This window comes from Apis cerana, linkage group LG10 (genome assembly GCF_029169275.1).
Source record: "Apis cerana isolate GH-2021 linkage group LG10, AcerK_1.0, whole genome shotgun sequence".
NCBI lineage: Eukaryota > Metazoa > Arthropoda > Insecta > Hymenoptera > Apidae > Apis > Apis cerana.
The window spans coordinates 4,984,553-5,012,449 of record NC_083861.1 but is presented as its reverse complement, the minus strand read 5'-3'; the positions used below and the strand labels follow the sequence as shown (position 1 = coordinate 5,012,449).

Genomic DNA, 27,897 nt, shown 5'->3' with positions numbered 1-27,897 from the left:
GATTATAATTTTTCATTATAATGACAAAGATTATATGTTGTAGAAATCAATTTGCATTAAAGATTCAAACAAATTCCCAGCAAAAATTTTACTTGTATTTTAATGATAAAAAAATTGAAATATTATTATCTAAATTATAAAATATCTATTTATTATATTAAGAAATATAAATATTTTAATAATAAAATATTCTATATTGAATTATATTATGTAAAATTATAATATTATAATATTAAATAATTATAAAAATTAAATATAAAAATAATAAAAACTGTTATTACATTGGGAATTTAATAAAGAAACATAAATTTCTACTACGAAGATAATTTTTAACGCGGATCAAAAATCATCAAACTTCGTCTATCGAATTTTAAACCATCCACATACAATGAGCACTTACATATACAATGAGAGAACTGTTTATACGAACAATAAACTATGTGCGATCGCTTAGTTACCAATCCTTAGTGAACAATACAGTATTCTATGACACTTGGAGAAAGCGTTTTCACATATTACATATATGCATTAGAAGTAAAAAAGAAGAAAAAATAAAAACATTATAAAAATATAATAGTTTGTACCTTTTGTTAATAACATATCAATTTTTAACTCTATATATTAATTTATATATCAATATCTTCAATTATTCTCTGAAATAAACCTCCTCCTCCTTACAGCGCATTAATGATTAAAAAGATTCAACATTATCGAATTATGTGCCATTATTTATTTCGACCATGATATATAGGTACGTTCAAGAGATCCGGTTAAATTATTCCATGCGTTTACGCGAACGAGTTTACAATAACTAAAGGAAGTCGCGAAATTGCACGTCGTTTTTGTAGCCAGGCGACTACAAACTTTCCCATAAGGTACCTAGGTAAATAGGCCTTCGTCGGCGAATCTCTACACGGCTCAGTTACTAAGAATTCCAGCCTATTATTATGAGCATAATTGTCTGATTATACGTCTGTGATCTGGCTCTATAACGTTAAGACTGTGCCGTTTCACAAGGGCACGTGTTCATCGAATCCCCACTACTATTCCAAATATAGTTTTAAACGAAATTCTTTTCACTATTCGAATAAATTTTCGATGAAATTGGATGTTCGGATTTGACGACTTGTCAATTTTTATGCGAAAGAAAAAAAAGATGCTTTAACATCTTTAATATTTGTTCGGTGGATAAAATTTTTTTTAACAAAATATTTTCCACATAAAATATTATGACAAATTCATGGTTAACGAAACGGTGAAAGGGAATAAAAGATTATATGTCAAATATGTGGTATGGCATGAATGGAAGTGCATGAGTGTATATATTATTTTGCTTCTTATCAAAGATATTTCGAATGCTTCCTGCATTCGAAAAAGTTCATCGAACTCACTTTTACTGTTACTTAGTTAAAACGGATTATAATATAATTATAGATATTAAATTTCAACTTTCTCTTTTCAGAAAAAATATATTAATATTTGTAAATCTTTTTAAATAAAACTTAATAACACAAAAATATCCTCTATGATAATTTTTAACTTATCATTTTGATAAATTTAATAATTCTGATATTATAATGATTGAACATTAGTCTTAAATGTAAAAACATAAGTTTTGGCATTTATAAATTTATAATATCAAAGATCAAGACAACATATCCAAAACTATTAGATTTAAATTATTAATATATTTTATTAATATATTTTATCGTAAAAATTTTAATATTTGAATATTTGTCGCATAAGATCATCGAGCTGAAATATTATATAAAATATGCACACCTTTCACATGTTCGCGAGGATGATGCCGTATTTGAACAAAAAAAAATTCTATTTAAAAGTTCCATTAGCATTTCAAATGAGAAAAGACGGAAACGGATGCAATTCGTTATATATAGGTAAAATGTGAAAGGAAGCCCGGTCACGACACGTTTAATGCGTAAATATAAATGCGGGCAGAAACGTTTTCGGAGTGGCTAGAGTTTCGTCGAGGCGGAGAGCGCAACATAGAGGATGTACAAGGGGTGTGAGGGAAAAGCTCAGTTAGACCGCCAAAAATCGTGTGTCGTCTTTGTCCGGATACACAACACGAGGCTTTTCCCTTAGAACATTTGTTACTAAAATACACACACCGTACCCACTTTCCGGTTTCCTTTTTCTCGTTTCATGTTCATTTCTCGTCGTTGGATAAAGAAATTTCTTCGTCAGTGATCCTCATCCACGTTTTTTCGTACATTTCTATCGTCCACTTTGCTTGAACCGTTGGACGTCGAGTTAAAAAAATAGGATATTAAATCAAAAAATCTTTTACAGATTTTTTAATTTTATTTTGAGCGTGTGAAACAATTAATAATTTCCTACAGAAATCTAAAGGAAATCTTTGGATTTCTTTTATTTTATTATCTACGGTTTTATTCTTTGATTCAAAAGTATTTCTTTTTTTTCAAAACTTCTTTGAGATCAAAAGATTAATTTATGAATTTTCATTTTCATTTTTATCAACTCCATCAATATTATTCCGTTTTATTTTCTTCATCAAAAATATTATATTATATTATATTTATATTATGGCATGTATTTGACATATAATATCTATGCAGATAAAATAATGAAGTCAGAAGTGGGGACCAATTTGGGTATTGATCAATTAAAATTTTTAATTTGATTGATTGGTCTTTAATGATTGATTAAAAATATTAATCATCGATTATTAATTTTCGATCAAAATGAATTAAAATTCTTATACGAATATGAATATGTATCATGTTAAATGAATATCTAGATATAAAGTGAATTAACCGCTGAAGATAATTGATATTAGATTTGAGGTCAGATTGAAATATCAATTTCACAAGAGAGAAAATTTTAATATTGAATAATAAAGTTAATTGATGATATGACTATAATAATAATCATTAATTACATACGTCTAGACACGACTGAATAAAACATTTTTTTTAATAAAAAAATTATTCATTATCTTATGTATAAAAAATAGTGAAATCCTTTCATTTTTCTTATAAATCTACTATCTTACTCTACTTAATCTTATGCAAAATGAAAATATAATCAAAAATTTTTTGCAGAAAACAGAACAATGTGAATTTACTTGAGCATATTTATGCTATATAATTCATTGATATATATATTATAAAACATTATAAAATAAGTAGATGAACATCTGATAGTCCAAGAAAGTTTTATAACTGAGGGGAATTAGTTTTTACCTGTTGTGTACAGTGAATGGGAATAGATAACATGAAGCGAAGGTTAGTTACATAAAAACAAGCGCAGCGAGTGCGATTACTTCACTCTTTGAAGTTACTCTCCGACCATGACGTGATTCCATAAATATCGATATTATGTGACCGGATAATTAGCGAGTAAAGGGAAATCTTATATGATGCGTAACTTTTAAATAATCGTAAGGAATAATTGTTATAATTCTATCAGAACACATAATAGCGAGTAAAAAATGAATTAAAATTAGAAAAAAATGAATTAATTATTGATATTATTAATATTAAGAAATATTTTATTGTTCTCTCACAACTAGAATGTAAAATAGTATCGATTCATTAAGAATATATATAATCCTGTAAATGATAAACAAAAATTGAATATAAATGTTGAATTTCATGATTCAATTTCATTTTCTATATTTAAGAGTAGATATTTCTCTTTAAAAAATAAGAAATATTAAATAAATTTATTCTTTATAAAAATTTTCATAAAAAATGATAATATGGAATTTTTTATTAAATTATATGTTTTCACTCATACATAGATACATTTTTCTATAACGTGAAATTTTAGCGAAAATAGTTGCTGCAGGAAATAAATTTTAATTCAGGAAGAAATGTCTGAATATTCACGGCAGTATAAATATATCAGTAGTCCTTTTAATGTGAATTTTCTTTTTTAAAATAAATTATATAAAATATAACTGATTATACATATATTTAAACAATTAAAAAAAAACTTACTTTTATTAAAAATATCTATCAAATGGAAAATTTACATTATCACATTATCGATAATAAATTAAATAATAAATAAACATTTTAATAAATGTCAATTGTTATTAAAATATAAAAAAAAGAATAAATAATAGAAATAGAATTAATGCATAAAATGAAATAATTTTATCATAAATATTTAAGAAAAAAAAGTAATCATTTACATAAATAAAAAAGAAAATCTCAAAAGAAAATTTAACAAAATTTCACGAGAAAGAAATGAAGAATTATAATATATATTGTCAACGGTATAAAAAGCGAAATAAATAATTTTCCACCTTATTTCATGCAACCAGCGAGACGAATTAGAGCGAGATGAGTGCCGTTCGTCGAAATGGAAAGGATGAAAATTCCAGCGGAGAGGTTCGTTACCAAAATACACACGCGCGTTGCAATCTCGTTTTCTCAGTTCTTTCTTTCGAAACGACGGAGGGTGCCGCGACTTTAAGCTTGGATTTAATTATTTTTAACGAACGCGCTAGTCTGCCACGAACAGGGAATCGCTTTCGTTCCTGATTCGAATAGCTGAACAAAAGTCTATTTTTTGTCAGCATAATACTCATTTATTTTACTCGTAAAACTGAAAGTAACTTATATTTTTTAATTTATTTTTTTTTTGACAAAGATTTCATTTAAATTTTTTCGATTAATATTGATTCCAAAAAAAACAATTTTTTCAATTTACTTATAATAACATTACAAATACTTTACAATAACAATCGGTATAGTGCAATAAAAATACACATAGCATAGTATGATTGTGGGCTTATGCTGTGTTTCTAGTTAATTCTTAAACTTTAATAACCACATTTATATTCTTTTCGCGTGGAATTACAAATTTATCTGCAGAACGGACAGTTTTGAAATAATAGTTTTGAATAATTTCGTAATGCATAAATCGAAGGAAAGTAATTGCTCGCTGATATCATGGAAAAAGTTCAAATATTCCGATCGCTTATCTGGCCTAATTCGCATTTCTACGGAAACACTGTTACTTTCAGCCGAATCGATAAGTCAACTGGAATGGATCGGTTTCGTTCGAGGCGAGACGTTATATGGTAAAAAGCAATCGATCATGTTTCAGTGAAAACGTATGCACCACGTGTCATTTGTTCGGAACTATGGACGAATATCGATGCACGTAGACTTAAAGTATTCGTATGCTATGATACATCACTTGAAATTATTTAATTTTGTCTAATGCAATTTTTTTCCATCTTCTATAATTTTAAAATTATGACATGAATTAGTTGAAAAATCAATATAAAATAACATTATTTGCAATATTTATATCAATTACACTATTAAAACACACTCGAGTTATCAAGTTATATTATTTTCTAAATACAAAAAAAAAAATTGGAATAAGAAAATTGTTCCTCAAGAATTACGATGAATATACGCATTTGTATATATGATCGGCGGAAACTTTTTAAAGATGACTTGAGAAGAAAATGGCCAGTTAGGTTAAGTGGCAAGTACGTTCACGTTAACCGGTCTTATCAGATGGTGAGCCACGTGGCTATAACACGCACTTCGTTTTAACCACGTGTTCGTGAGGTAGCTGCATTTTCCCCCCTCGGAAACCGGTGCTTGTGCCAACTTACTTTCACGACATCTATTACAAATGGATGCATATAAATTGCACAGCATGGTGTCATACTTTAACCAAGATAACGCGCGGGATCTAGGCTGGATAAGTTGCTCGCGATCAAATATTATCTACTTATGTAGCAAATGAATATTAATTGAAGGAATCGTGTACTGCGTGATTCGTTAAAAACATTTTGCAAACACTATCTTTTGACAAATGGTATAATAAGACAGTATAACCATCAAACTTGTCAAAGTGATAGATTTTAGATTTTTTGTTTTTACAATTGTTAAAAATATGTCTTTGGCAAAATTAATATTGATTTTTATTAAAATATAGATTGAAGATTAAATACATTCAAGGCTGTATCACTATATTTTTTAAATATATTTTATATCAAATTTTTAAAATGAAAATGCAATGAAAAGAATATGTATTTCTTCTATAGAATGTAATTTAAATACAATAATTTAAATATAAGCTTAGATAACAAATAATGAATAGATATTTTTTTAATAAGAAGAACTTTAGTAGTTAAAAATATTTTTAGGATATGCTAATTGATTTATTTATTCTCAGCAAACGATTATTCTAAAAAACTACTGCTAATAAAAAAAAAAAACAAACTTTTATTTCTCTTATTTAATATCTTTTCATCGATACTTGCTTTAAAATGTAAATGTAAAATTTATGACTTAATTTTTAAAAAATCACATAATTCCTTTACAAATGCTTTACTAGAAAAATAATAAGTTTTCTTGTACTCAGGAAAATTCAGAAAAAGAAAAAAATTTCCACCGTAGCCAGTTTACCTTTTGAAACCACCTGCCTTTTGTTAACACACTTCCATTGCCACGTGAGCGCAACGGAAGACGCAATGGCGGTCGGTTTTCAACGATCCACTCTGTATTTGCCTAAGAAATATTTCCCACTGATATTCAGTCACATTTTAACAATGCTTAAATATACCTTTTCAAGCGGTTGGTACCGTGAATAACCGCTTAGGCATCGTATGATTTATTGGTTAGTGAAGTTTATTTATTAACCTTCATTGGTTGGAACTCGATTTATTCATTGGAAATATTTATACGTTTAAAAGTATAGAAGTATATATATATATATATATATATATATATATATATATATATATATATATATACTATATAGTTAGAAAAATGTTTATCCTCTATACAAGGAACTGTGATGCATAACTGATTTCTTTGGTGCAATAACGTTCGCATACAGGAGTCACTGACTCCCAGATGTAAAGTCGCGACGACTAATTTTAACTTCCTCACCGGCTAAATGAATAAAAACAGACCAATCAAGATACGTTTGGCTCGAAATAAAAGCGATTTTTCTCCGAGTCAAATTGTAATGAAAATGAGTGATCCGAATTAAATTCATTTTCAACGCAATATTCCTTTTTCGATGTGTATTTTTGTAATTCATGGCAACGAAGATATTTTCTTAGAATAGCAAGTTCGTGTCGCTTGACCTAAATAACGGTATCTTGCTTAAACGATGTCTAAACGTTTTAAATTTCAACTTTAAATTTTAAAGTCTATGTTTAAAACATATTTCTATGCAACTTAATATTTTAAAAATAAATTTTAAATTATTAAATGTTAAATAATTATATTAATGTTATTATAATTATATTATAAATTATTATAATTATATAATAAATTATATATTATAAATTATATTATAAATTATATAATATTATAATTATATTATAATCATAATTATACGTACCTAAATTTAAATTTTTTCGATATGATATAGGATTACATTTAAAAGAAGAAATTTCAAAAATCATCTCACCAAAATCTCTAATGAAAATATTCTTCAGATAATTATTTCTGAAAATGCGATTTAAAAATTATTCTATAATTGATTATAAAATATAATATAATGTATATTATTTATTAATGTGTATCTGATAAATATAATATAAAATATATATATAATAAATTCATCTTCACAATATGTTGCCAAAATTTCAAGTTATAAAATCAAATAACTTAAACGAAATAATCAAGATTTCTCGATAAAATTTGAACAATTTCGACACACTATTCGAATCTTGTTTGGAGTCACATAGGTAGTCATTGAATGCAACCGTTTATCGAATCGAATGCAACCGTTTATCGAATGCAAGTTAGCTCGAATCGACGGGCCAAACAACTTCACGATTCAAGAAAGCCGAATGGAACCGAAATGATCCGAACATGACCGAACGGATAAACGCGCGGAACGCAATAGAAGGAAGAGTTGGTTTCCCTCAAGACCGAACATGGACGAAACAGTGAGCAACGAAGGAACTATGGTCGTGGATTATGCAGGTTTAAGAGTCGTATCTTTCCTCGTCAGTATATTGAACTTCGTCTGTAGGGGTCATTCAACTCGCGGAGAATGCTGTATCATCCTTAGTGACGTCACGTGACTAGCCGTCTCTGCTGTTGCCGAAGAGCAGAGGCAGGCAATGACGTGGTGTATATTCATTGGACAGCAACTTGCGCCGCTACCCAATGACGTCACAGCTTGCGGAGGCACGGACCCGTCCAGGGCGCTGCCACCGCAAATCCGACGTCACGAGTATCAATGTCGATAAACTTGCCATACTCGAAGCTGTATACATAAACACAAGTATCCTCAGATTGAATAGTACAAATAGACAGATATCATATCACTATTTTTTTCAGAATAAATAGAGAATTTATCTATAAAAACAAGATGCAAGAAAGATAAGATTAAGTTTTGAAGACAATATTAATATGTTGGCTACTATATAGTATTTGGAATAAGAATCGATTTTCAATTTTATGTTAAACATTATTTATAGCTTTTTATAAAAACTGTTAGTTTTCAATATTGTTAAATATTTTTTATTTCTATTCATAATATCTTAACATTATTACATATTATAAAAAAAGAATAGTTTAAATGATGATCACGTGTGTTTAAGCATAACATAACCTTATAGCACACGTGCGTATAAATATTTTTGTTTATTTTCTTCTAAATTATTTTTTTTTTACTAAGAAAACTTGATCATTTTAAAAAATTTTTTCTAAAAACCTTTTTTAAAGTTTCTAATTTTAATTTCTTTATATAAATCACAAAATAATCGAAGATCACTTTTACACATAGGAAAATTATAAGATAATACATATTCTTGCCGCACCTGTAACAGCATGCTTCAAGCAACAGGCCTGCTATAAATAATGATTGCGAATTATTTTTAGCGATGCAGGTCTCTCAGCAGAGAAAAAGGATAACAAGAAGCTAGAAGGTCCATAACAGGAATAACAAGAAAGGGAGAAAGTAGAAGATGATAAAAGTGGAGGGAGAGGAAGTCGATGGAGAAACAGGATAGAGAGAATCCGCTAACAGTGGGCGGCTTTCCTCAAGGAACTCACGGTTGAACGAATACACGGAGAATTACGTTGGTAGGTTAACTGTCCGGTTGGATGGTTGACTGGTGGTACTCTTGGTTTGCCGCTGCTGGCTCGTTTCTCTTTTCGCTGCTAGAGTTTGTTGACTCTCGGTTTCAGCACGCCGGCTGACCATGACCTCACCGAACGATCCGCAAAGTAATACCGAGACGACTCTGACTCCCTGCCACCCGCTGTCGACGTCGTTGTCCTCGTTGTCCCTCCTATACGGTAACACTTGCATGTAACCGTCAACAAGCACCAGTGAGCGCCACTGGAGGAGGAACAGCTCAAGTTTTACGCCGATCCACCTGACGCTTGGACAGGGAACCGCGTTGCTTGTTATGCCGACTCGGCATAAGAATTTCGACGTACGACATACTGAGTGAAATAGCGGTCATTGCCATCCGGCCATTAGTACCATCGATGGCCATATTGAAGATGAAAATTTGTGAGAATAAAGAAGAGAAAGAAAAAATTGATTAACTTAAATTCATTCCATTATACTTTAATCCTTAGTTTAAATATTTATGTAATTATTGAGAGGATAATATGAGTAATGATATATGATTTATGATTTATGAGACAGATTAATAATGATTTTTAATATTGAGAAGATTTAGTGAATGAGAGCTTTTGTACTAAGATTTGTGGGGTTTCTTTGTATTTGGAAAAATATTCTGAGAAGATGACTTCACACTTGTAAGAGAATATAATAAGAATCTTATAACTTATTTTTTTATTAAAAAAAACAGCTTATTATCTATTAATAGGATATTTTTTGTACGTGTATTTTTTAATATACATATTCATAACACAATTATATTTTTTTTAATTTCAAATAACATATAATTTATGTATTTTTATGTAATTATTTATAACTTTTCAAAAATCAGATATTTTCAAGATACAGTTTACATTGAACTTTAGCCGTCAATATATTGTGATTTTGTAAAATTTTATTTTACAAAAAATAAAAAAGCTAGTATTAATATTAATATTTATAATATTTTTAGAATAATTTTTATGAATATATTAGAAAAAAATATATTAAAAATATTATTCTAAAAATTATTATTAGAATATTATATTAATTTTTTTCATTATATTTAATCCTTTTCAATCATAGTTAAAGTAATCTATAAGTAAATTAACGATGAGAAATGAATTCCAAAGATCAATTTAGATCAATAATTTCAGATTAAATGGCTAAATCAGACTCGCGTTCAAGAGATTGTAAGCATCAATTTGTATGACTGATTTCACAAGCAGTAAAATTACACGCACGAATTATGCGACTAAAGAGCACCTCATTAAAATGCAATTCAATTTTACTCATTGTAACAAGATATATTAAATTGATTGTTTATATATCAAACATAATCTCAATTTATTTCGAATATTATTTCTAAAAATAAAGAAAGTAAAAATTTATCAAATTTATTAAGAAACAATTAAATTTACAAAATATATCATAAAATATGTAGAAGAAGATGAAATAAGAATATTAAAAATCAAACTTAAAAATTTTTAAAAAGATAACTTATAAAAAAAAATTAAAGATTTTGTAAATAAAATAAATATAAGTAAATTCATGTCACTCATTATTGATATTTTATAATATTTAATAAGTCAACTTTTACATTATTTCAGTTTTTCCAATATTTATTTATTCATTGCTGTCTCAAAAATTTCAAATCAATAAGCTCTACAATATCATATGATTAATATTATACCGCAATTAACCGATTAATATTACATCAAGAGGATTAATCTTTAAACGCGGTCAGAAGAACCCCGACACGAAGTAAATACGAAGTTCGTGAAAACGGAGAGGGATCAATCGTCGAGCTTGCGTGGAAAAAATATTAATCTCCGTAAGCGTATCTGGGCCAGGGAACATCGATCGTGCGATCTGGGTCAGAGCTTGCATGCACCTTGCTGCACGCGTACGCGGCAGGGTGCAGCGGCCATGTCGTTTGAGCAACGACGTACACGTGTGCGAGTTCATGAAAAGTCTCACGACTAAGGTGCCTCTTCTACTACTGAAAACTTATAGTCAGTCCGATAAGAGCGAATAAATGCGAACCGCCGACTGCTAAGGGACTGCTTCCTTAGTTTAATTCCCTATGCTAGGAACACGTGGCCAACGGGTAGATAAGTATTCAAATTAATTGCACCTTGTCGTCTCTGAATTTTCTATGTGTTCTGTCAATATTCGTTCTTTTTACATTTATTTGAATGCTTATCCTATTTGATATTGAATGAAGAGCATGAGTTACTGGATTTTTTTCCAAAAATTACGGTTTTAAAAATAAAATTTTTATATATTTAATATATTGTATCTTTATTGCATTGTTTAATTAAATATGCTGTTGAAATATTATCAAATATTATTTTTTTCTATAATTTTGAACATTTTTTTATTTATATAGAAATATGTTTAATATACGTATTTTCTATTTATGTTCTTTATGGGAAAAGCCATTTCTTAAGACATAAAAAATATTAAATTATAAAATAATTGTAAAAGAATATAATAAAAACATATAAAATAATAAATTTGAAATAAATGTTAACACGACAATAGAAATTTTTTTTTTTATTTTACATTGCATATATTCCATTTATCCACTGTCAGATATAAAGAGCACAAAATAACTCCGAAGAATTATACAATAAGGAGATTGGAGATAAATGTATAATTGCATGGATGACTGACGAGATTAACTATGACAATGTCTAAGATAATTGACAGTGATGAGAAAACTAATTATCATTCTATTCTGATGTTCTAAAAATGTTCCGAATGAAAGAATGGAACAATGGACGACGGAAACTCGCTAACTGATGTTTTATCAATTTGAATTCGCATATGACATATGAAATTATTACATCACTAAAAAAACCTTGATTGTAATCTCTATATAAATATATTATAGAAAAATTCAATTATTAATATAAATATTATTAATTTAAAATTTTATGAAAACTAAGCTATATATAATGAATATTAACAAAAGCATCCACTATAAGATTTTATAAAATTTCATAATTTATATTGAACATATATACGTAAATCAATTCTAAAATATGGATTTTTTTTTGAGTACATTAGCCAAGATAGTAAGTAAGCTAATATTTTTTTTACAGATGAGTCAAAGATCATAAATCGAAGATAAGTCTTTTTTTGAAAAATAATTTTGATACAATTTTAGAAACATTTACATAATAAAACAATAAAATAAAAAGAAAATGTTTCAAATAAATTTTAATATTATTTAGTGAGATTTTCTCTAGATTTCTATAGGATTAATTTTACAAAAATGACAAAATTCTCCTTTCATGGAGAAGAGAACGTGAGATACAAACTATTACAATCGTCAATTTGATATGTAACTATACATGGTTGAACATGTGCGTAGAAGGAGAGGCCATAAAATCGATCGTTTGCAACGCATCTCTATACGTTGCACGTGACTCAACGGCACTCTGCCATGGCGGACAAACGTCCTGGTTGCCGTTTCGATAAACTGCGCTCAAAATAGTTGAAAAACTTTCCGAAATTACATAAATAAAAAATTCTCTCTTATAATTCTCAAATAAATACAATTAACAAAACAATTTGAAACGAATAAATATATGAAGAAAATATCAATAATAAAATGAAAATGAAAATGAAAATGAAAATGAAAATGAAAATTTCAATAAATTAGCTCAAACAAAACTGTTCATACAAAATTTTCATTATAAATATTTTTCGTATTATATAATAAGACTGAAACGAGACTGAAATCGTACAAGAAAATAAAAAAAAAATAGAAAAATATCAAATAATTTGTTTTATAGAAGAAAATAATTATGTATTTCCCAGCGATTGTTACAACCGTAAGCAAATAAAAAATAAAAAATCAAAAAATATTATAAAATAAAAACATGCATACAGTCAAGAATTGTATAATAGAATGATATATATGCTATAAATATTATAAGAAGTGATACAATACGCAAACCACACATATGCAAGAGATTACGAATTGACGAGTCACGCATCACATGAATCACTCTGGGGAGATTCGGATCCATTCAATGCTAGAGGGTGAAAAGTTGGCGAAAAAAAGACTTGCCGATCGAACGAAGGGGTTGCTGCAGTTTCTCTCCGTTATCCAAGGACAATCAAGTACTCTAAAGAAGTATATTATAAATTTGTACCTATTCTGTTCTAATATTAATTTCGTAATGTATTCAATTAATTAAATAGAAGTCGAAATATTTTTGCATTTCAAAAAATCTCACGAAATTATAATATAATATTATTATTAAAAACTTTTATAAAAATTATAAATTATAATTATAATAATAACGACAAAAAAGATATCAAATTACCAATCATTATTACCGATCATAATTTATAATATACAAAATCAATTAACTTAGAAAACTCTTTATATATCACGATTCGCGAATTATAAAGTGAATTTATTATATTGATTCAAATGGAATTTTTTCAAAATATTAATCTGACTTAAATTGATTCAAACTCAAATATGATTCAAATTCAATTTAATGCAAATTTAAATACATAGCTTGATATTCAAAGATGAATGTCAAGTGATCTAAATCTATTTTAAATATAAAACAAAGAACAAGCATTGAAAATTAATTTAATTCAAACTTAAGTATATTCCATTATTGTAATTATTGTAAATATTTAATTGTTGTTAAATTTGTCAGAAAATATTCATGAACATTATAGTCAAAACGGCAGCATTTTTATCTGATAACTAATAACAATTTATTAAAAGATGATTTAAAACATAAGATTCTATATTTTAATAAATTGGCATAAATTGATGAACTAAAAAAAAATGTGATGGCTATGTCAGAATATCTATGAAATACATATTATGAAAAATATTTTTGTATAATTAAAAACTAAAATCAACTGATTATGCGTAATGAAAAGATGCTCTTGATAAAATATAGTCAAACTCATTAAAATCGATATATCGACAGATTGATTTTTTTTTTTACTATTATTTTCTGTCCTTATTTTTTGTCTTTAAAGAATTTTTAAATTAAGATGAAAAATTACAATTTATTTTAACACACCATAAACATATACAGTAAATATCCTGTTTGTGCAGTTACATGATGTGAAGTAACAAAGAAATAACTTCACGGTACAGAAACGATAATATTCATTTTACTGTCAATACTTTGGTTAGTAGCGTGCACCAAACCATTTTCTCTTTGTAGTTTTCTGTTATCGACAAACCATGGCTCTATTCTCTTAATTATCGCAATCGCAGCACGGTGCCACACGTTGCAACGAGTTAACCTATCACGCGAATATAATTAATATATTTATTTTCTTTCAATATTTGATTGCAAACGAAAAATGGAAAAACTTAACTTGTAATAATTCACGCATATTTTATTTATATAATAATATCTTAATATTTTACTTTATGATTTGTATCATTTTCGTAATAAGAAAAAATAATATATATTAATTATATGTACGCAATTATAATTATATAATAATATAATTGAGATATATAATATATTTTTATATTTAATATAATGTGATAATGTAATTTTTATTATTCCAAATGTAAAGATAAAATTATCAACAATGTAACAATATCGACCGACCTAGTTTAATTTTTTTAATGATTTAACTGATTATTATTTTATAATTATTTAGTGTTGTATTTTCAATATAAATGAAATGACATACATAAAAAAAAACTCCATAGAACTTAGAACAAAAAACACAAAGATATGAAAAAAAAAATATAAAAAAATTATTGTATTATTGATAAGAATACGAAAAAAAAGCGAAATAGATAGAATTAATATTTTATCAATAATATAATAATTTTTTGAAACATCCTAAATAACGTTTAAAGTTTAACGTTTAAAATAATAATAATATGTTTTTAAAAATTTTCTATTTGATAGATTTTTTTTATTATAGATTTATATTATAGATTTTTTAAAATTAATTTTATGAATATAATTAAATTAGTAATTATATAAATATAGTAGTTAATTTTTATGAATATAATAAAGTATAGTTTTTATGAATAATAAAACAATGAATCTAAAAAAGAAAGCTCATGCAAGTTTCATTTTTATGAATAATTTTATCAATATTATATCAAACTACATGTATATAATTTAATTATTTCATTCTTATATCCCACAAATAATTGTATTTTCTATTTTATATGCCTAAACGGATGCTTTCTAATATATCTAATATATCTAAGAAAACTGCTTTGCAAAGAAAGAATTTTCCATTCAATTTCATCTGCTGAATAAGTCAAGAAATATATTTCGAGATAAATGAAATAAAGACAAAAAAATATTAAATTTTTTAATATTTTTAAATTATTGTAATCAATAAATTAATATAAAATTCAATTTTTAATAATGTAATTATTCGATTTAAATATCATATTACTATTTTATTATTTGTAAAAAAAAATATGTATAATTTACAAATTTAAATACAAACAATATAAATTTGACCAATTTACATTGTTTTTTTTTTAAGTTAAAATTTGTATATATTCAAATGAATGAATGAAAAAATTCGAGGAAAATAATGAAATGTCAATAATATCAATCAGAATCATTGATAATTATTACATCATGATCAAATGGAATGCTGAAAAGTCAAAAGGGACTCTATGAGTTTCGTTTCATGAAAATCTTGCACCATCTAAGTTAAGGAGGGTTGAACAGGAAATCGATATTCCCACTCTTAACCGTCTACAAAACTGATTGTCTGACAGGAAATGTCAAGTTAACACTAATAGTATCTTGTATATTATTTAGACCAGATTTTGATATAGTGTAGCAGTATGAAAAAATTATATTTAATAAAAAAAACAATATTAAAATAATAATAATAATAATAAAATATATTTTTAATTTTATTATTTGATTGATTTTAATCTATTTCACGAATTATACATCATATTTTATAAAATAATACGTTACATTTTTATATTTCCAATTCTTATAGTGAAAAATCTTATTAATATGATAATTCAATATTTGCTTGATAATTTTTAACACGAATGCTAATTAAAAATAACAAACATAACGATATGAAATAATATTTAATAAGAGCTTATTTATAAAACAAATTGATAAAGAATTGAAAAGAATGTTCAATTTCTATAATTGTCAACTGTTTATTATAATGAAATTCAAATATATCAATATCCGAAATAAATGTCATCAATTATATTTTCTGAATAAATAATTTAAAATATAAAACTAGTTTTATTACAATTGATAATTTATAAAATAAATTTGAACATAAATATTTATGGAAATATTTTCAAATTAATTTTTTTATAACAAATTGATACAATTGTCTCAAAAATTAAACAGAATGTACAAAAAAATAATAAAGAAATTTTTAGAAAGAAAAGCAATAATTTGACACGATTATTATATATACAATACACTAATAGCCATATTTATTATTATTTTGGCCATTGAAACACAACATTCTAAATACTTAAAATATAAATACTTATGTAGTAAATTACTTGGCCTTTTATTTCCCCCACACATTTTCTTAGTCGCCATATTCAAGAAACAACTCGGCACGTAGGCACATTCAGTTTCTTATAGTAAAATCATCGACATCTATTGTTCAATTTGTGTATTAATAACTCATTCGGTAACTTCTACTAGCAATCTACTTTACCGAATCTTAATATTCTATCTTATCGACATCAAAAAATAAAATTACATTACCAACAGGATTTTGCGCGAAATTAAAAAAATAGAAGATGCACGATGAGAACGATGAACTCTATGTGTACATCGTCTAAGGGGTCAATGTACCCTTTTCAAGGTGAACAAGTTTCATACGAGATAACATTTTTCTGTAGAGTTTTTTGATCAGTTTTTTTATTTTCTTTTTTCAAAATATAAATTAAATAAATATTTTAAATTCTTTACTATTTTTTATAATAATTATTATAATTATAGTTATAATAATTAATAATTTTTAAAACTGATTTTTTTAATCATCATAAAAACAATAATACAAATAAATAAATTATATTTTTAAAATATTTTTATATTACATTTAAAAGAGAATTTAAAATATTTATATTATAACTGTATTTTTATTATGTTCAAATTATGATAAAAATATAAAAGAGAAATATAAAATGAGTTATTATACAATGTATACACATGCACATAATAGAAAATAAATATGAAATAAATATGAAATAATACTACTGAATGCAACAGATCACTTACCATTGAAAAGCATTGAAGTGATAATAAACAAGTCCTTGACCATATAAAAATGAAGCATCCTTCCAATAATCTCCTTTTAAGGAATAAAATTTTTGATATGCTGACATGGCTGTTGAAATTTTTAAAAAATATAAGTATATTAAAAATGAAATCAATGAAAATTTACTATAAATAATTATTAGTTATTTACCTTTGCTATAATCTTCTAAAAGTAAATGAAAATGTCCTAATTTACAGTATGTTTTAGGATCAATACTAATTCCTTTGTCTTCATCATCATCCTTTAATTCATCAGGATTCATTTTTGTACTATCTGCTTTTCTACGTTGATTTTCAGCTTGCGCTTGAACTAACATTCTTTCTAAATACTTAATTGCACGAACAACTAAAGCTTTTTTCTTTGTTTGCTCTGGTGAATTTAATTTTAAAAATCCAAACTGCCGACTGCACATGTATTGAAAAAATATATTTATTAGTTAAAATTATAATTTAGAAAAAATTATAATTTCAATAAATATAAATATAAAAGACATCATATATTAAAGATGTAGACATATATTAGACATACATTAAAAGACATATATTAAAAATGTCGTAATATTAGTAAATTTTAGTAAAATATACATAAATGTTTTATAGATAAATATTTTTAAAATATTTAAAATATAATTTAAAATAAAATATTTTACATATTTTAAATATTTAATATATTTTATATGTTTCTATGTTAATATTTTAAATGTTATAATTACAATTATTATATAAATCATAAAAATATATTAATATTTTAATTGAATTTCATATGTATTTTAATAAAAAAAAAGATGTCAGTTCCAAATACTTTCGAACAAACTGATCAAATTACGCGCCTATTCTGTCAAACAAACTTTTAGGTTATATATTGAAAAATAACAAAAAAAACTATAATTAATATAAGAAAAATTGAGAAATCAAAAGAAAACTAGATATAGTAGATTTTTTTTACTTTAAAATCACCTGTCTAACTCAGATAGTATTTGTAATTCTTGAGGAGTCAAATTGATATCATCAGTATCCTGAGCCATTTTCGTACTTGGTAAATATACTCATTAAAAACAGAAAGAACACATGTTTACACTTAGAACCGGTTGCTTTGTACGAAAATCCGAGAGTTTTCGCAATTTACTCTCTCGACACCTTGTCACCTCATCAGGACGATAAGTTTTTAAAAGCGGCAACCAGGTTAAATCAGGATGGCGAATCACGCGACGGAAGACCATTATCATGGCTCATGTCGACTTATAATTCCGGTACCAGAGAACATTATTTTTCAAAACGTCTCAGAATAGCGCGAAAAATTGAATAATTTATTCTATATATCTTGTAGAATAATAATAAATATATTATATGTAAAATATAATTTAAACTTAATAAATGAAATCGATAAAAATTATCTACAATGTAAGAAGTTATTTATTATAATAAATATAATAAATATATAAAGTTAGAATTAAAATAAGATAAGAAAATAAATAGTTAATAGTATATTATATAATATATATTCATATAAATAATATTCTAAAAATTTTTTTAAATTATTTAGATTTTATAAAATTTATTATTTAAAGCTTTTAATTCTTCAAGAATATTGTATCACAATATGTTAAAATGTTTTTATATAAAAATTTATTAGCAAAAATCTTATGTTAATAAATTAAAATATTTATTCAATTTTCTTATAATTTAATATTATTATATAAAATAATATATTAATCTAAAATTCTTATATATTATTATTGAAATATTACAGACGGTCCCTCAGTGATTTCACTATTTTACCGTCTTTACTGTTTTTCAAACTGAACAATCATTTTAGAAAACCGGAGATTTTGATCTTTCACATTTATACACAAAGGCATTTTAATTTTATCAAATAATATTTCGATAATTGAAGAATCTAGGTGAGCCTTATATATATATATATATATATATAAATTAACCATTATGAAATATTATATAATTTAAGAATATATCTGAATGATATCATGCCTAAAGTATACAAGAATACTATCAAGTCAAGAACAACAAAATTATTTAAACGGTAGACAATTTTTTTTTCATATTATTTTGAAATTCTTATTTATTTTTTTTAATACTTTCCTTACTTTTCTGATGTAATGAATTGATTTAAAATAATTTATCAAGTAATACTTAACAAAATATTCGTTATTGCAATTTTTTAACAATATAGTCATCGATATATTTTTGTTCTGACGTATAACTGAAGAATTTGTTAACATTATTATTTCAAGACGTGAAAATAGCGTTCATTCTTTAACTTTTACGTTATTAATTTTCAAACGAAAATAGTATTAAAAAAAAATATAATGCAAAAAATATGTATTTAAAAACGTATATTTAATATTGTTTAATTTGTTTTTAAAATTTTTATTTTATAACGAAATTTTAATGATAATAAATAATTTTCAGTGTTAAAATGAGTCTTCCAGTAACAAAGAAAAACAAAGATAATGCAAACAAAGAAGAATTGAATATTTCAAAACATGCAGAAAGTATGATAGACAAGATTTTAAGAGATGTGAATAAAAAATCTACTACTAAACAAATTATTATTGGCACAACATCAGGATGGTAAATATTATACATATATACATATACATACTAAGATTATATACAAAATTTTTAATTTTATATGTGATTAATGTATAACTAAAAAAAGATAATTAATTAAATTAATTATTACTTAATAGATATTTTAACTACTACCAAAAAAAAATTTTTTTCACTTAATAATTGTATAATTATCCATATATTTAATAAAAACTTTAATCTTGGCAAAAATTAAATATCTAATTTAATTTAAATATTTTATATAGGTTGACTGGTTTTATAACAATAAAAATTGGAAAAATTACTGCATTTGCAGTTGGTGGTGGAATTATAATGCTCCAAATTGCAGCACATCAAGGTTACATTAAAATTAATTGGGATAAAATTCAAAAAAAAGCTGAAAAAATAACAGATAAAGTAGAAGAAACAGTAACTGGTGAAGGACCAAAATTTTTGGATAAGGTAAAATTTTAATAATTTTGATATCTAAATTTACAAGACAAATTTCATAAATTTATAATACTTATTAATATATAAATATTAATATTAATATTATTTATAGGTAGGAACATGGTGTCGAAACAATTCACTTGTGGCAACAAGTTTCATTGGTGGTTTTATTATTGGTTTAGCATCCTGAATGAGAAACTATTAGTTTTTTTTTTATAAAAACATGAGTGAACATTATATATTTGTTACTTTTAGCATATTAACATTATATGTTAGGTATTATTTTCATCATTTTCATAAGAACTTAACAATCAAACATTTTTTTATTATTTAAATTATTTATTCCTTATATATTTAAGAATTTTATTTTTAATATATAAGTATAAATTTACTGTTAATATTTGTAGCTCTGTATCTCATATATGTATATTTAATTAAATTCTAACACTTCTAAAAATATGCACATGCATTAAGAAGTTTTTATCTTGTAACCATTATTTTTAATATGTATACAAATTTATACATTAATATATATACAATTTTGTAAGAAACATAATAAAAAAAGTTATAGTAAAAATTATAGATATTTGTAAAAAATTGTATATAACAATAATTACAATTTTATTACATGAAATTTTATTTTTTTTTTTCGTATATTATGAGAATTTTTATTTTGAAAAACAAAAATATCAACATTTTGTATAAATTTGTATAAAACATGTTTTATATTTCGAAATATTTGTTATTTTATTTTAATGAAATTTTACTGTTTCAGATCGAGAGATATGTTGATAAAAAGTTAGATAAAGCTGAACAATTATTAAAAAATGGCGAATCTCGTACACGTCGTTGGTATCATTCTATAACTGGAGATACTTCATTTAAACCTACAGAATTTCACTTTTTCCTTTCTTATTTTGTAGGTGGTTTTGCACTTGGCATTGTAAGTGGTAAATTGATTTAAATGCATTGTACTCTGAATGCATAAAAAATCAGGTGCTTATGTCTTAAGAATAATAATAAAACTGAATATCAAAATATTAATTTATGTTTTTAAAAATAATAAAATATATTAAAGTTATATATATGTTATATATAAAGTAAATGAAATTTAATTTTTTTGTATTTGTTGATTTGTTTTGTTTGTTTTGTATTTATTGATTTTGATATTATTTTTTGTATATGTATATTCCATAAATACCTGATTTTATAAAAAAAAAATAATTTTTGCATGTATTATATTAGAATATATTATATTATATTAGATATATATTTTATTATTTAACATTAATAATATAAATATTATTATTATAATATATATAAATATAGAATCTCTTATCCATATTTGATTATTTTTGAATAAATTGTTTTGCATTCAGAATACAATAAAAATAATGCAGTCATCTTAGATATTATATTTGTATAATATAGCAATTAATATAATCTTCATCATATTAACTTATGAAAATTGCTAAAAATATTAATAAATAAATAAGTTAAAATAAAGATAATATTAATCTATTGAATATTATAAACAAATTTTCTATGAGTTTTATATATAATAAGTTATATATTTTTTGATTAAAATAGATATAGTTTTATATCTATATATTTTTGTTTTGTAACATTCTTAAAAAATTTATCTAAATATTTTATGGCATAAATATAAATAAAACTGATCATATAATATTACTATATTCAAAATAATTAATATATAGATTGATGTGTGTGTGTATATATATATAAGATGTAATACTTACTTTGTTAGAAAATGTTATAACTTGAAATTTTGATTTGTGAAAAATAAAAGAATCTTACTGTTATAAATACTTTTCTTGATAAAATTATAATGTATTAGATTTTATATCTTATATACATATATAATTTTATTTGTATATGTGTATATATATATATATATATATATATATATATATATATATATATAGAAAACAATACATATTGATAAATGTTATTTATGATTGATTAAAAATACTTATTCTTTTGTATGCTACATAAACAAAAAAAATTAATTACAAAAATATAATTATAATTATAAAAATAAAATTATATAAAATAATTATAATATAATATTATTTATTTTTAAAAATTTTTTAAAATCTTTTAAGACATTGCATAATAATAGTTCTTAATCGTCTTCTAATTTTTTGATCACCATTACAAAAAATATGTGTTGAATTATCTCCAATTTGAATCAAGGTATCTTCATCTTGCTATAAATATAAGCAATAAAAAGTATGAATAAAAATAAATTTTATATTTAAACAAAAAATTATTTTTTGTGTCGCATAAGTATCTTACTAAGTGAATACTGGTAGCAGTTGGACTATGTTGTAATTTGGCTCCTTGAATGCCTTCTTGATTAAGCTTCTGTAATAGTTCTTGTGGATCCAAATTACCATATTCATGTTTTCTTTCTTTAAGAACTTCTTCTTTGATTGGTGCAGGTGAACCAGAAGATGCTTTACGTTTTCCACTAGGTCTATCTTCAATAATCTAAAAATATAATTCTTAATTAATACAATATATTTTTAAAAAAATATATTTATTAAGTTCTACTTTAAAAATACATACTTTTATTGTATATACATTATCTTTAACTTCCAATTCACCAGTAACAGAAGCAAGACTTAAACCAGGTCGAATTTCATTAGGAATTATATTTCCTGCTAGTTCTGGTTCAATAAACACTCGTCCTTTTTTTCTTTTTAAAGGCAATTTTATAACTTCACCTCGTTTAAAAGTAATTAAAGGTTTTTCCTTAAATATAAAATAAATGAATATGTTAAAAATTAATCAAAATAACCTGTATCTAATTTAACATTATATATACTTACTCCTACAGGTTCTATGACAAGATCTGTTCTATGTGGTGCAGTTATTGGTGGTTGTGTATAACATTCAGGTATAACTAAATGTTCTGGCTTTAAATCTCTAATTAATTTATTAGCTTGAGTAAAATTAAGAGATGTATCAATTGGACAATGTACTGCTTTCATAGCTAATGGTTGAAATGGTGCTAAAGCATCTAAATATGGAAAATCTGGTTCTAAAAGAATTATTATTTATATTATTATATTATATTAATATAAAATTTACAAATTATGTTATTTATAATAAATTTATATATTACTTTGCAATGCATTATCAAAGTAAAACAATATACCTGTAAAAATTATAGTATGTTGTGGATTATTACCCCATAATTGAACAAAATGAACCGCATCTCCAAATCTAAGACTGGGATGTCCACAGAAAACAACACAAGGTTGTCTATAATCAGAACTAAAACCTTCAGCATATGTAGATGTAAAATGTTTTAATCTGGCATTTTTAACAAGAAAAGCATGTGGAAATGGTTCTTCAGGAAGATAAACTTTATTTTGTTTATTTGTTGATAACCTGTAATAAATATAAAACATGAATAATCTAAATAATTTCGCAATATTCAATTAATATAAACTATACCATTCAGCTAAAATATTTGAATATGCTAAAGAAGTTTCAGCTACTGGTGATATAAAAAATAATGGAACTTGTGCAAAACCAGATTTATCCAAATGAGTACTGAGGCATTCAAATAAATCATATACAACTCCAGATGGATAACATGGTATTAGAACACATCCTCCAGTTCTGAGTGTCATTGCTATAAAATTTTAATATACATATTAAATTATTTATATTAAGTTTAACTGATTATTAATATTATTAATATTAAATAAAATAATTTTATTCTACCAACAGTCATGCAGAGTTCTCCAAGCATAGTATCTGGATTGGCAGTAGGTGTTTGAGTTAAACCTGTTAATATTAACATATTAGCATGTTTTAAAGTAGCTTGTTCCATAGGACGTGGATGTGTTGTCAATGTTGAAGATCCACTTACAAATGCAACCTTTTCATGGTCACATGAAATTAACCAATTACTGCTACCCAAACAATATCCAGAACTTATAGGAGTAACTGTTAATGCACCATATATATCCTATGAGAAACAAAAAAAATATAAAAAAATTTAAAATAATATTATGCTAACTTACCAATTTTTGATCATATCCAACTGTTTGAATATAAGATAAAGCAGTATTAACTGCTGACATTGAATATATATGTTTCCAAGATTTTGGTTTAAGAGCATCAGCTAATGGAGAAGGTAATACATGTAGCATTTCTTTCCAATGTTTAGCTAATGTAGCTTTAGGAGTTTGTTCAATAAATTCCACTAGTTCTTCCATAAAAAATCGTCCAATTTGTAATGTTGGTTCTGTAGCATAAATAATACCTTTGAAGCCAGTATCTTCTGTTATAAATGGTAGAGCCAACATACAAGTATAATTTGATATTAAAATGGCATCAATTTCTGAAAAATCTACTATTTTTTCTAAAGGTGGAGAAAATTCAGGTGTTGAATCTACAAATACTCTACCACAACATTCTTTTAATTCCTAGAAGATTAAATATCTGATATAAATACAAATTTATGTGTGAAATATATAATAAAAGAAATATATTATGAAATATATACAAACTCCTTCTATTTGCCAATCTTGATGATTATCACGTGGAAGCCACAAAGGCAAAGAATTAAATTTAGTACTGGGAACCATAGGCATTGGCATAAAATGTAATATAGATTGCATATTTAAACCACAATCTAACATTAATGTAATTCCTTTGAAACTTAATACCAAACATGGTTTTGTTGGTTCACTTGATAAGCAATACTATAAACATATTTAAAATATAATTATTATGTTAAAAACTAAGATTATTTTAACGATTTTATTAATTAAAAATTACTTATATTAATTACATTAAAATATTATAATAATTATAATTACCAATTTCATTTTAAATTTTGTCTTTTCATTAATCTTTTATTTAATGTAATCACAAATATTTTAATTCGGTATATACATAACCTCTAATGTTACTAATGCTAATTTAAATATACTATATTTAAGTATACTATACTCGTGCTACTATAATATTTCTTAAATTTATCGCATTTTTGTCATAAAAAATGAAATAAATCTATTCACACAAGGCATATAATATATATTATTATATATATTCTAAAAAATATATATATAATTCTAAAAAAAATCTTTTAATTTTTTTTTATTGTTAAATTCTAAAAAAATCTTTTAATTTTAATTTCAAAAATGTGCGAAGTAATTGTATTATTTAATGGTTACTCTATAAAACTTGACGATGGAACAATGAAAGCAAATTGTACTTGTACATTAATAAAAGCATCCAAGAATATTATTGTTGATACTATGACAGCTTGGGATCGAGAAAAAATAATACAAGGTATTATTGTTTATTTGATATATTGATTTCAATTTAATAATAAAATGCTTAAATAAAAAATTTATTTTAGCACTTAGTAAACATAATATTACACCTGATAAAATTGATTATGTTGTTTGTACTCATAGCCATGCTGATCATATAGGAAACAATAATCTTTTTACAAATGCTGAACATATAATAGGAACTTGTGTACATCGTGGAGAATTATTTTTCGATAAAGATTTAAAAAACGGTAAAATTTTTGTAATGTATTAATAAAATTATAAGTACATAAAATTAAATATATAAAAATTATAATTATTGAAAAAATATATATATAGGATATCAAATTTGCCCAGAAGTTAAAGTTATAGCAACTCCTGGCCATACAATGGATGATGTTACAGTTTTAGTTGAAACTATAATTTCTGAAAAACCTACATGTTTTGCTATTACAGGTTTATTTTTTAAAAATAATATAATATGATAAAATTATAAATAGTTTATATACATATATTTTCATATTTTTATCAATTTTATGTGATTTAGGTGATTTATTCGAAAAAGAAGAAGATATACTAAATCCATTTCTTTGGCAGGAATTAGGAACTAAAGAATTACAAAAAATTCAATCACATATGCGAGCTTATATAATTGATTTGGCAAATTTTATAATACCTGGTCATGGATCAATGTTTATTGTTACTAATGATATGAAAAGAATTATTAAAAATCAAGTAATTATATAATATAATAATTATATATTATTTTAATATTAATATACACATTTAAATATATATTTTATATATTTTTATTTTGTTTTTACAAATACTTTATTAAAACACTATAAGTGTACATAGTATCACAATATTATTATTTTATATATATGTATACATTGCAATGATTATTACATATTGTTCAATTCACAAATATATAGAAAAAGATAATTTTAAATATTACATGGTAAAATTTTATTCCTTACATGATATTATAAGTTAGTGTAATTCATTTATAATTAAAATAAGTTAATTTAAAAACATATTAATTTGAAAAAAAGTAACATATTGGAAATATAACTTCTTATTGCATTTTGCAATATTTATTTTAAGATGTAAACTACAAATTCAAATATTTTTGTCAAGTATTCACAGCCAACATTTAAAATAAAATTTCATATATTTTTATTTTTGTATTTTACGTTTTAAATAGTGCTGGTAAATCATATTTGAATTGTACATTATATACATTTAACATTGATATATATGTATATAAGTAAATTATAAGTAAATATTTTCTAAAAATATAATAAACATATAAAATTTATAATTATCATGAGTTTTTAAAAAACAATTGGAGTACATTTTGCAAAAAATGTTATTTTATTTATTTCTCATATTTTCATAATTTGTAATATATATATATATATATATATATATATATATGCATATATTTTTTATTTTTTGTTGAAATCAGTATCATGTGTTATTTAAAATATATTAAAATTTCTACTTATGCAATCATTTTCATAAAAGAATTTTATAATTTATCTTGTAATTTTTGTAAACTTGGCACTGGCTATTATTTCTGTATATAATAATTGTTTAATATGTAAAATTATAAATTAAAATATATGTAAATTATATATATTTATGTGTTTTATCATAAATATTCTGCACTTTAAATACAAATATGATTATATATGTCAACAAAATCAATTTGCTAAATAAAATTCTTCATTCAAATAACAATTATATTAAATATAACTTTAAATTATTACAAAATACATTCAAATATAATAATTTGAAATTATATAATATTTATATTATTGTTAAGATCTAAATATAATCATATATATATTATATATAATATATAATATTATCATTAAGATCCATAAAATATTTTTTTTCAATGTAAGAATTAAAACCAATTATTGTCATAGTATTAATTTAAAAATTTTCTGAAACAATTTCTATTTAATATAGTTTTAGAAATATAAATTTCTAACAAAATGTAATTATGTAATTATTTACTTTCTTTTTCTTTTATTATATTTCATTATGAATTATTATATTTGAATGCAAATATAAGTTGATATCTTATTATATTTAATTCATTATATTTTTAATTCAATAATGTTCAAAGATAAATTTTTTTTTATAATATT

General features: G+C 24.0%; 4 protein-coding genes and 1 long non-coding RNA gene across 19 annotated transcripts in view; 3 read left to right on the top strand and 2 right to left on the bottom strand.

Annotated features, from left to right (window-relative positions):
* The window catches only part of LOC107993000 (histone demethylase UTY), a 107,214-nt gene extending 88,721 nt beyond the window's left edge, over nucleotides 1-18,493 (bottom strand). For 3 of the 4 annotated variants that reach the window (XR_009831562.1, XM_062080829.1, XM_062080830.1), the window contains exons 1-3: nucleotides 18,351-18,493; nucleotides 17,545-17,798; nucleotides 17,355-17,463 (exon numbers count right to left, since the gene is read on the bottom strand). Coding sequence is in view for 3 of the 4 variants with exons in the window: in XM_062080829.1 (XP_061936813.1) it covers nucleotides 17,355-17,463; nucleotides 17,545-17,798; nucleotides 18,351-18,418 (431 nt within the window). In the remaining variant the exon portion in view is untranslated. Of the gene's footprint in view, nucleotides 1-17,354; nucleotides 17,464-17,544; nucleotides 17,799-18,350 lie in introns of those variants that run through there. The other variant, XM_062080831.1, reaches the window with a different exon arrangement.
* LOC114576890 (uncharacterized) lies at nucleotides 8,402-10,354 on the top strand. Its single transcript, XR_009831577.1, has 3 exons — nucleotides 8,402-8,607; nucleotides 8,865-9,068; nucleotides 9,174-10,354. It is a non-coding gene; the product is annotated as an uncharacterized LOC114576890 (long non-coding RNA).
* A 16-nt stretch (nucleotides 18,494-18,509) lies between the features above and the next one.
* On the top strand, nucleotides 18,510-23,610 carry LOC107993038 (FUN14 domain-containing protein 1). 9 transcript variants are annotated; one of them, XR_009831563.1, is made up of 7 exons: nucleotides 18,510-18,643; nucleotides 19,144-19,434; nucleotides 19,824-19,985; nucleotides 20,231-20,426; nucleotides 20,527-20,690; nucleotides 21,190-21,262; nucleotides 21,338-22,241. XR_009831563.1 is itself a non-coding variant. In XM_062080868.1 (7 exons), exons 2-7 carry the CDS (start codon nucleotides 19,379-19,381, stop codon nucleotides 23,284-23,286), a joined length of 516 nt encoding a protein of 171 aa, XP_061936852.1. In that variant the 5' UTR covers nucleotides 18,510-18,643; nucleotides 19,144-19,378; the 3' UTR covers nucleotides 23,287-23,610. The 9 variants fall into 9 exon arrangements, 8 of the variants coding, with proteins under 8 accessions (XP_061936852.1, XP_016904714.1, XP_016904717.1 ...); XM_062080868.1 differs by lacking the exon at nucleotides 20,527-20,690 and adding an exon at nucleotides 23,278-23,610 and having other exon boundaries at nucleotides 21,338-21,357; XM_017049225.3 differs by lacking the exon at nucleotides 20,527-20,690 and adding an exon at nucleotides 23,278-23,610 and having other exon boundaries at nucleotides 21,190-21,357.
* LOC107993037 (integrator complex subunit 9) lies at nucleotides 22,489-25,429 on the bottom strand. Of its 4 annotated transcripts, XM_017049221.3 has the most exons (11): nucleotides 25,277-25,429; nucleotides 24,965-25,159; nucleotides 24,862-24,880; nucleotides 24,476-24,699; nucleotides 24,174-24,420; nucleotides 23,901-24,081; nucleotides 23,599-23,834; nucleotides 23,270-23,481; nucleotides 23,007-23,192; nucleotides 22,734-22,928; nucleotides 22,489-22,645 (listed from the first exon to the last, which is right to left on the bottom strand). In XM_017049221.3, the coding sequence occupies exons 1-11, from the start codon at nucleotides 25,283-25,285 to the stop codon at nucleotides 22,526-22,528; spliced, it is 1,824 nt and encodes a 607-aa protein (XP_016904710.2). In that variant the 5' UTR covers nucleotides 25,286-25,429; the 3' UTR covers nucleotides 22,489-22,525. The 4 variants fall into 4 exon arrangements, with proteins under 4 accessions (XP_016904710.2, XP_016904709.2, XP_016904712.2 ...); XM_017049220.3 differs by having other exon boundaries at nucleotides 24,476-24,880; nucleotides 25,277-25,416; XM_017049223.3 differs by lacking the exon at nucleotides 25,277-25,429 and having other exon boundaries at nucleotides 24,476-24,870; nucleotides 24,965-25,105.
* A 171-nt stretch (nucleotides 25,430-25,600) lies between these two features.
* On the top strand, nucleotides 25,601-26,689 carry LOC107993002 (metallo-beta-lactamase domain-containing protein 1). Its single transcript, XM_017049158.3, has 4 exons — nucleotides 25,601-25,751; nucleotides 25,822-25,986; nucleotides 26,075-26,191; nucleotides 26,283-26,689. The coding sequence occupies exons 1-4, from the start codon at nucleotides 25,601-25,603 to the stop codon at nucleotides 26,480-26,482; spliced, it is 633 nt and encodes a 210-aa protein (XP_016904647.1). The 3' UTR covers nucleotides 26,483-26,689.
* Nucleotides 26,690-27,897: the final 1,208 nt, after the last annotated feature.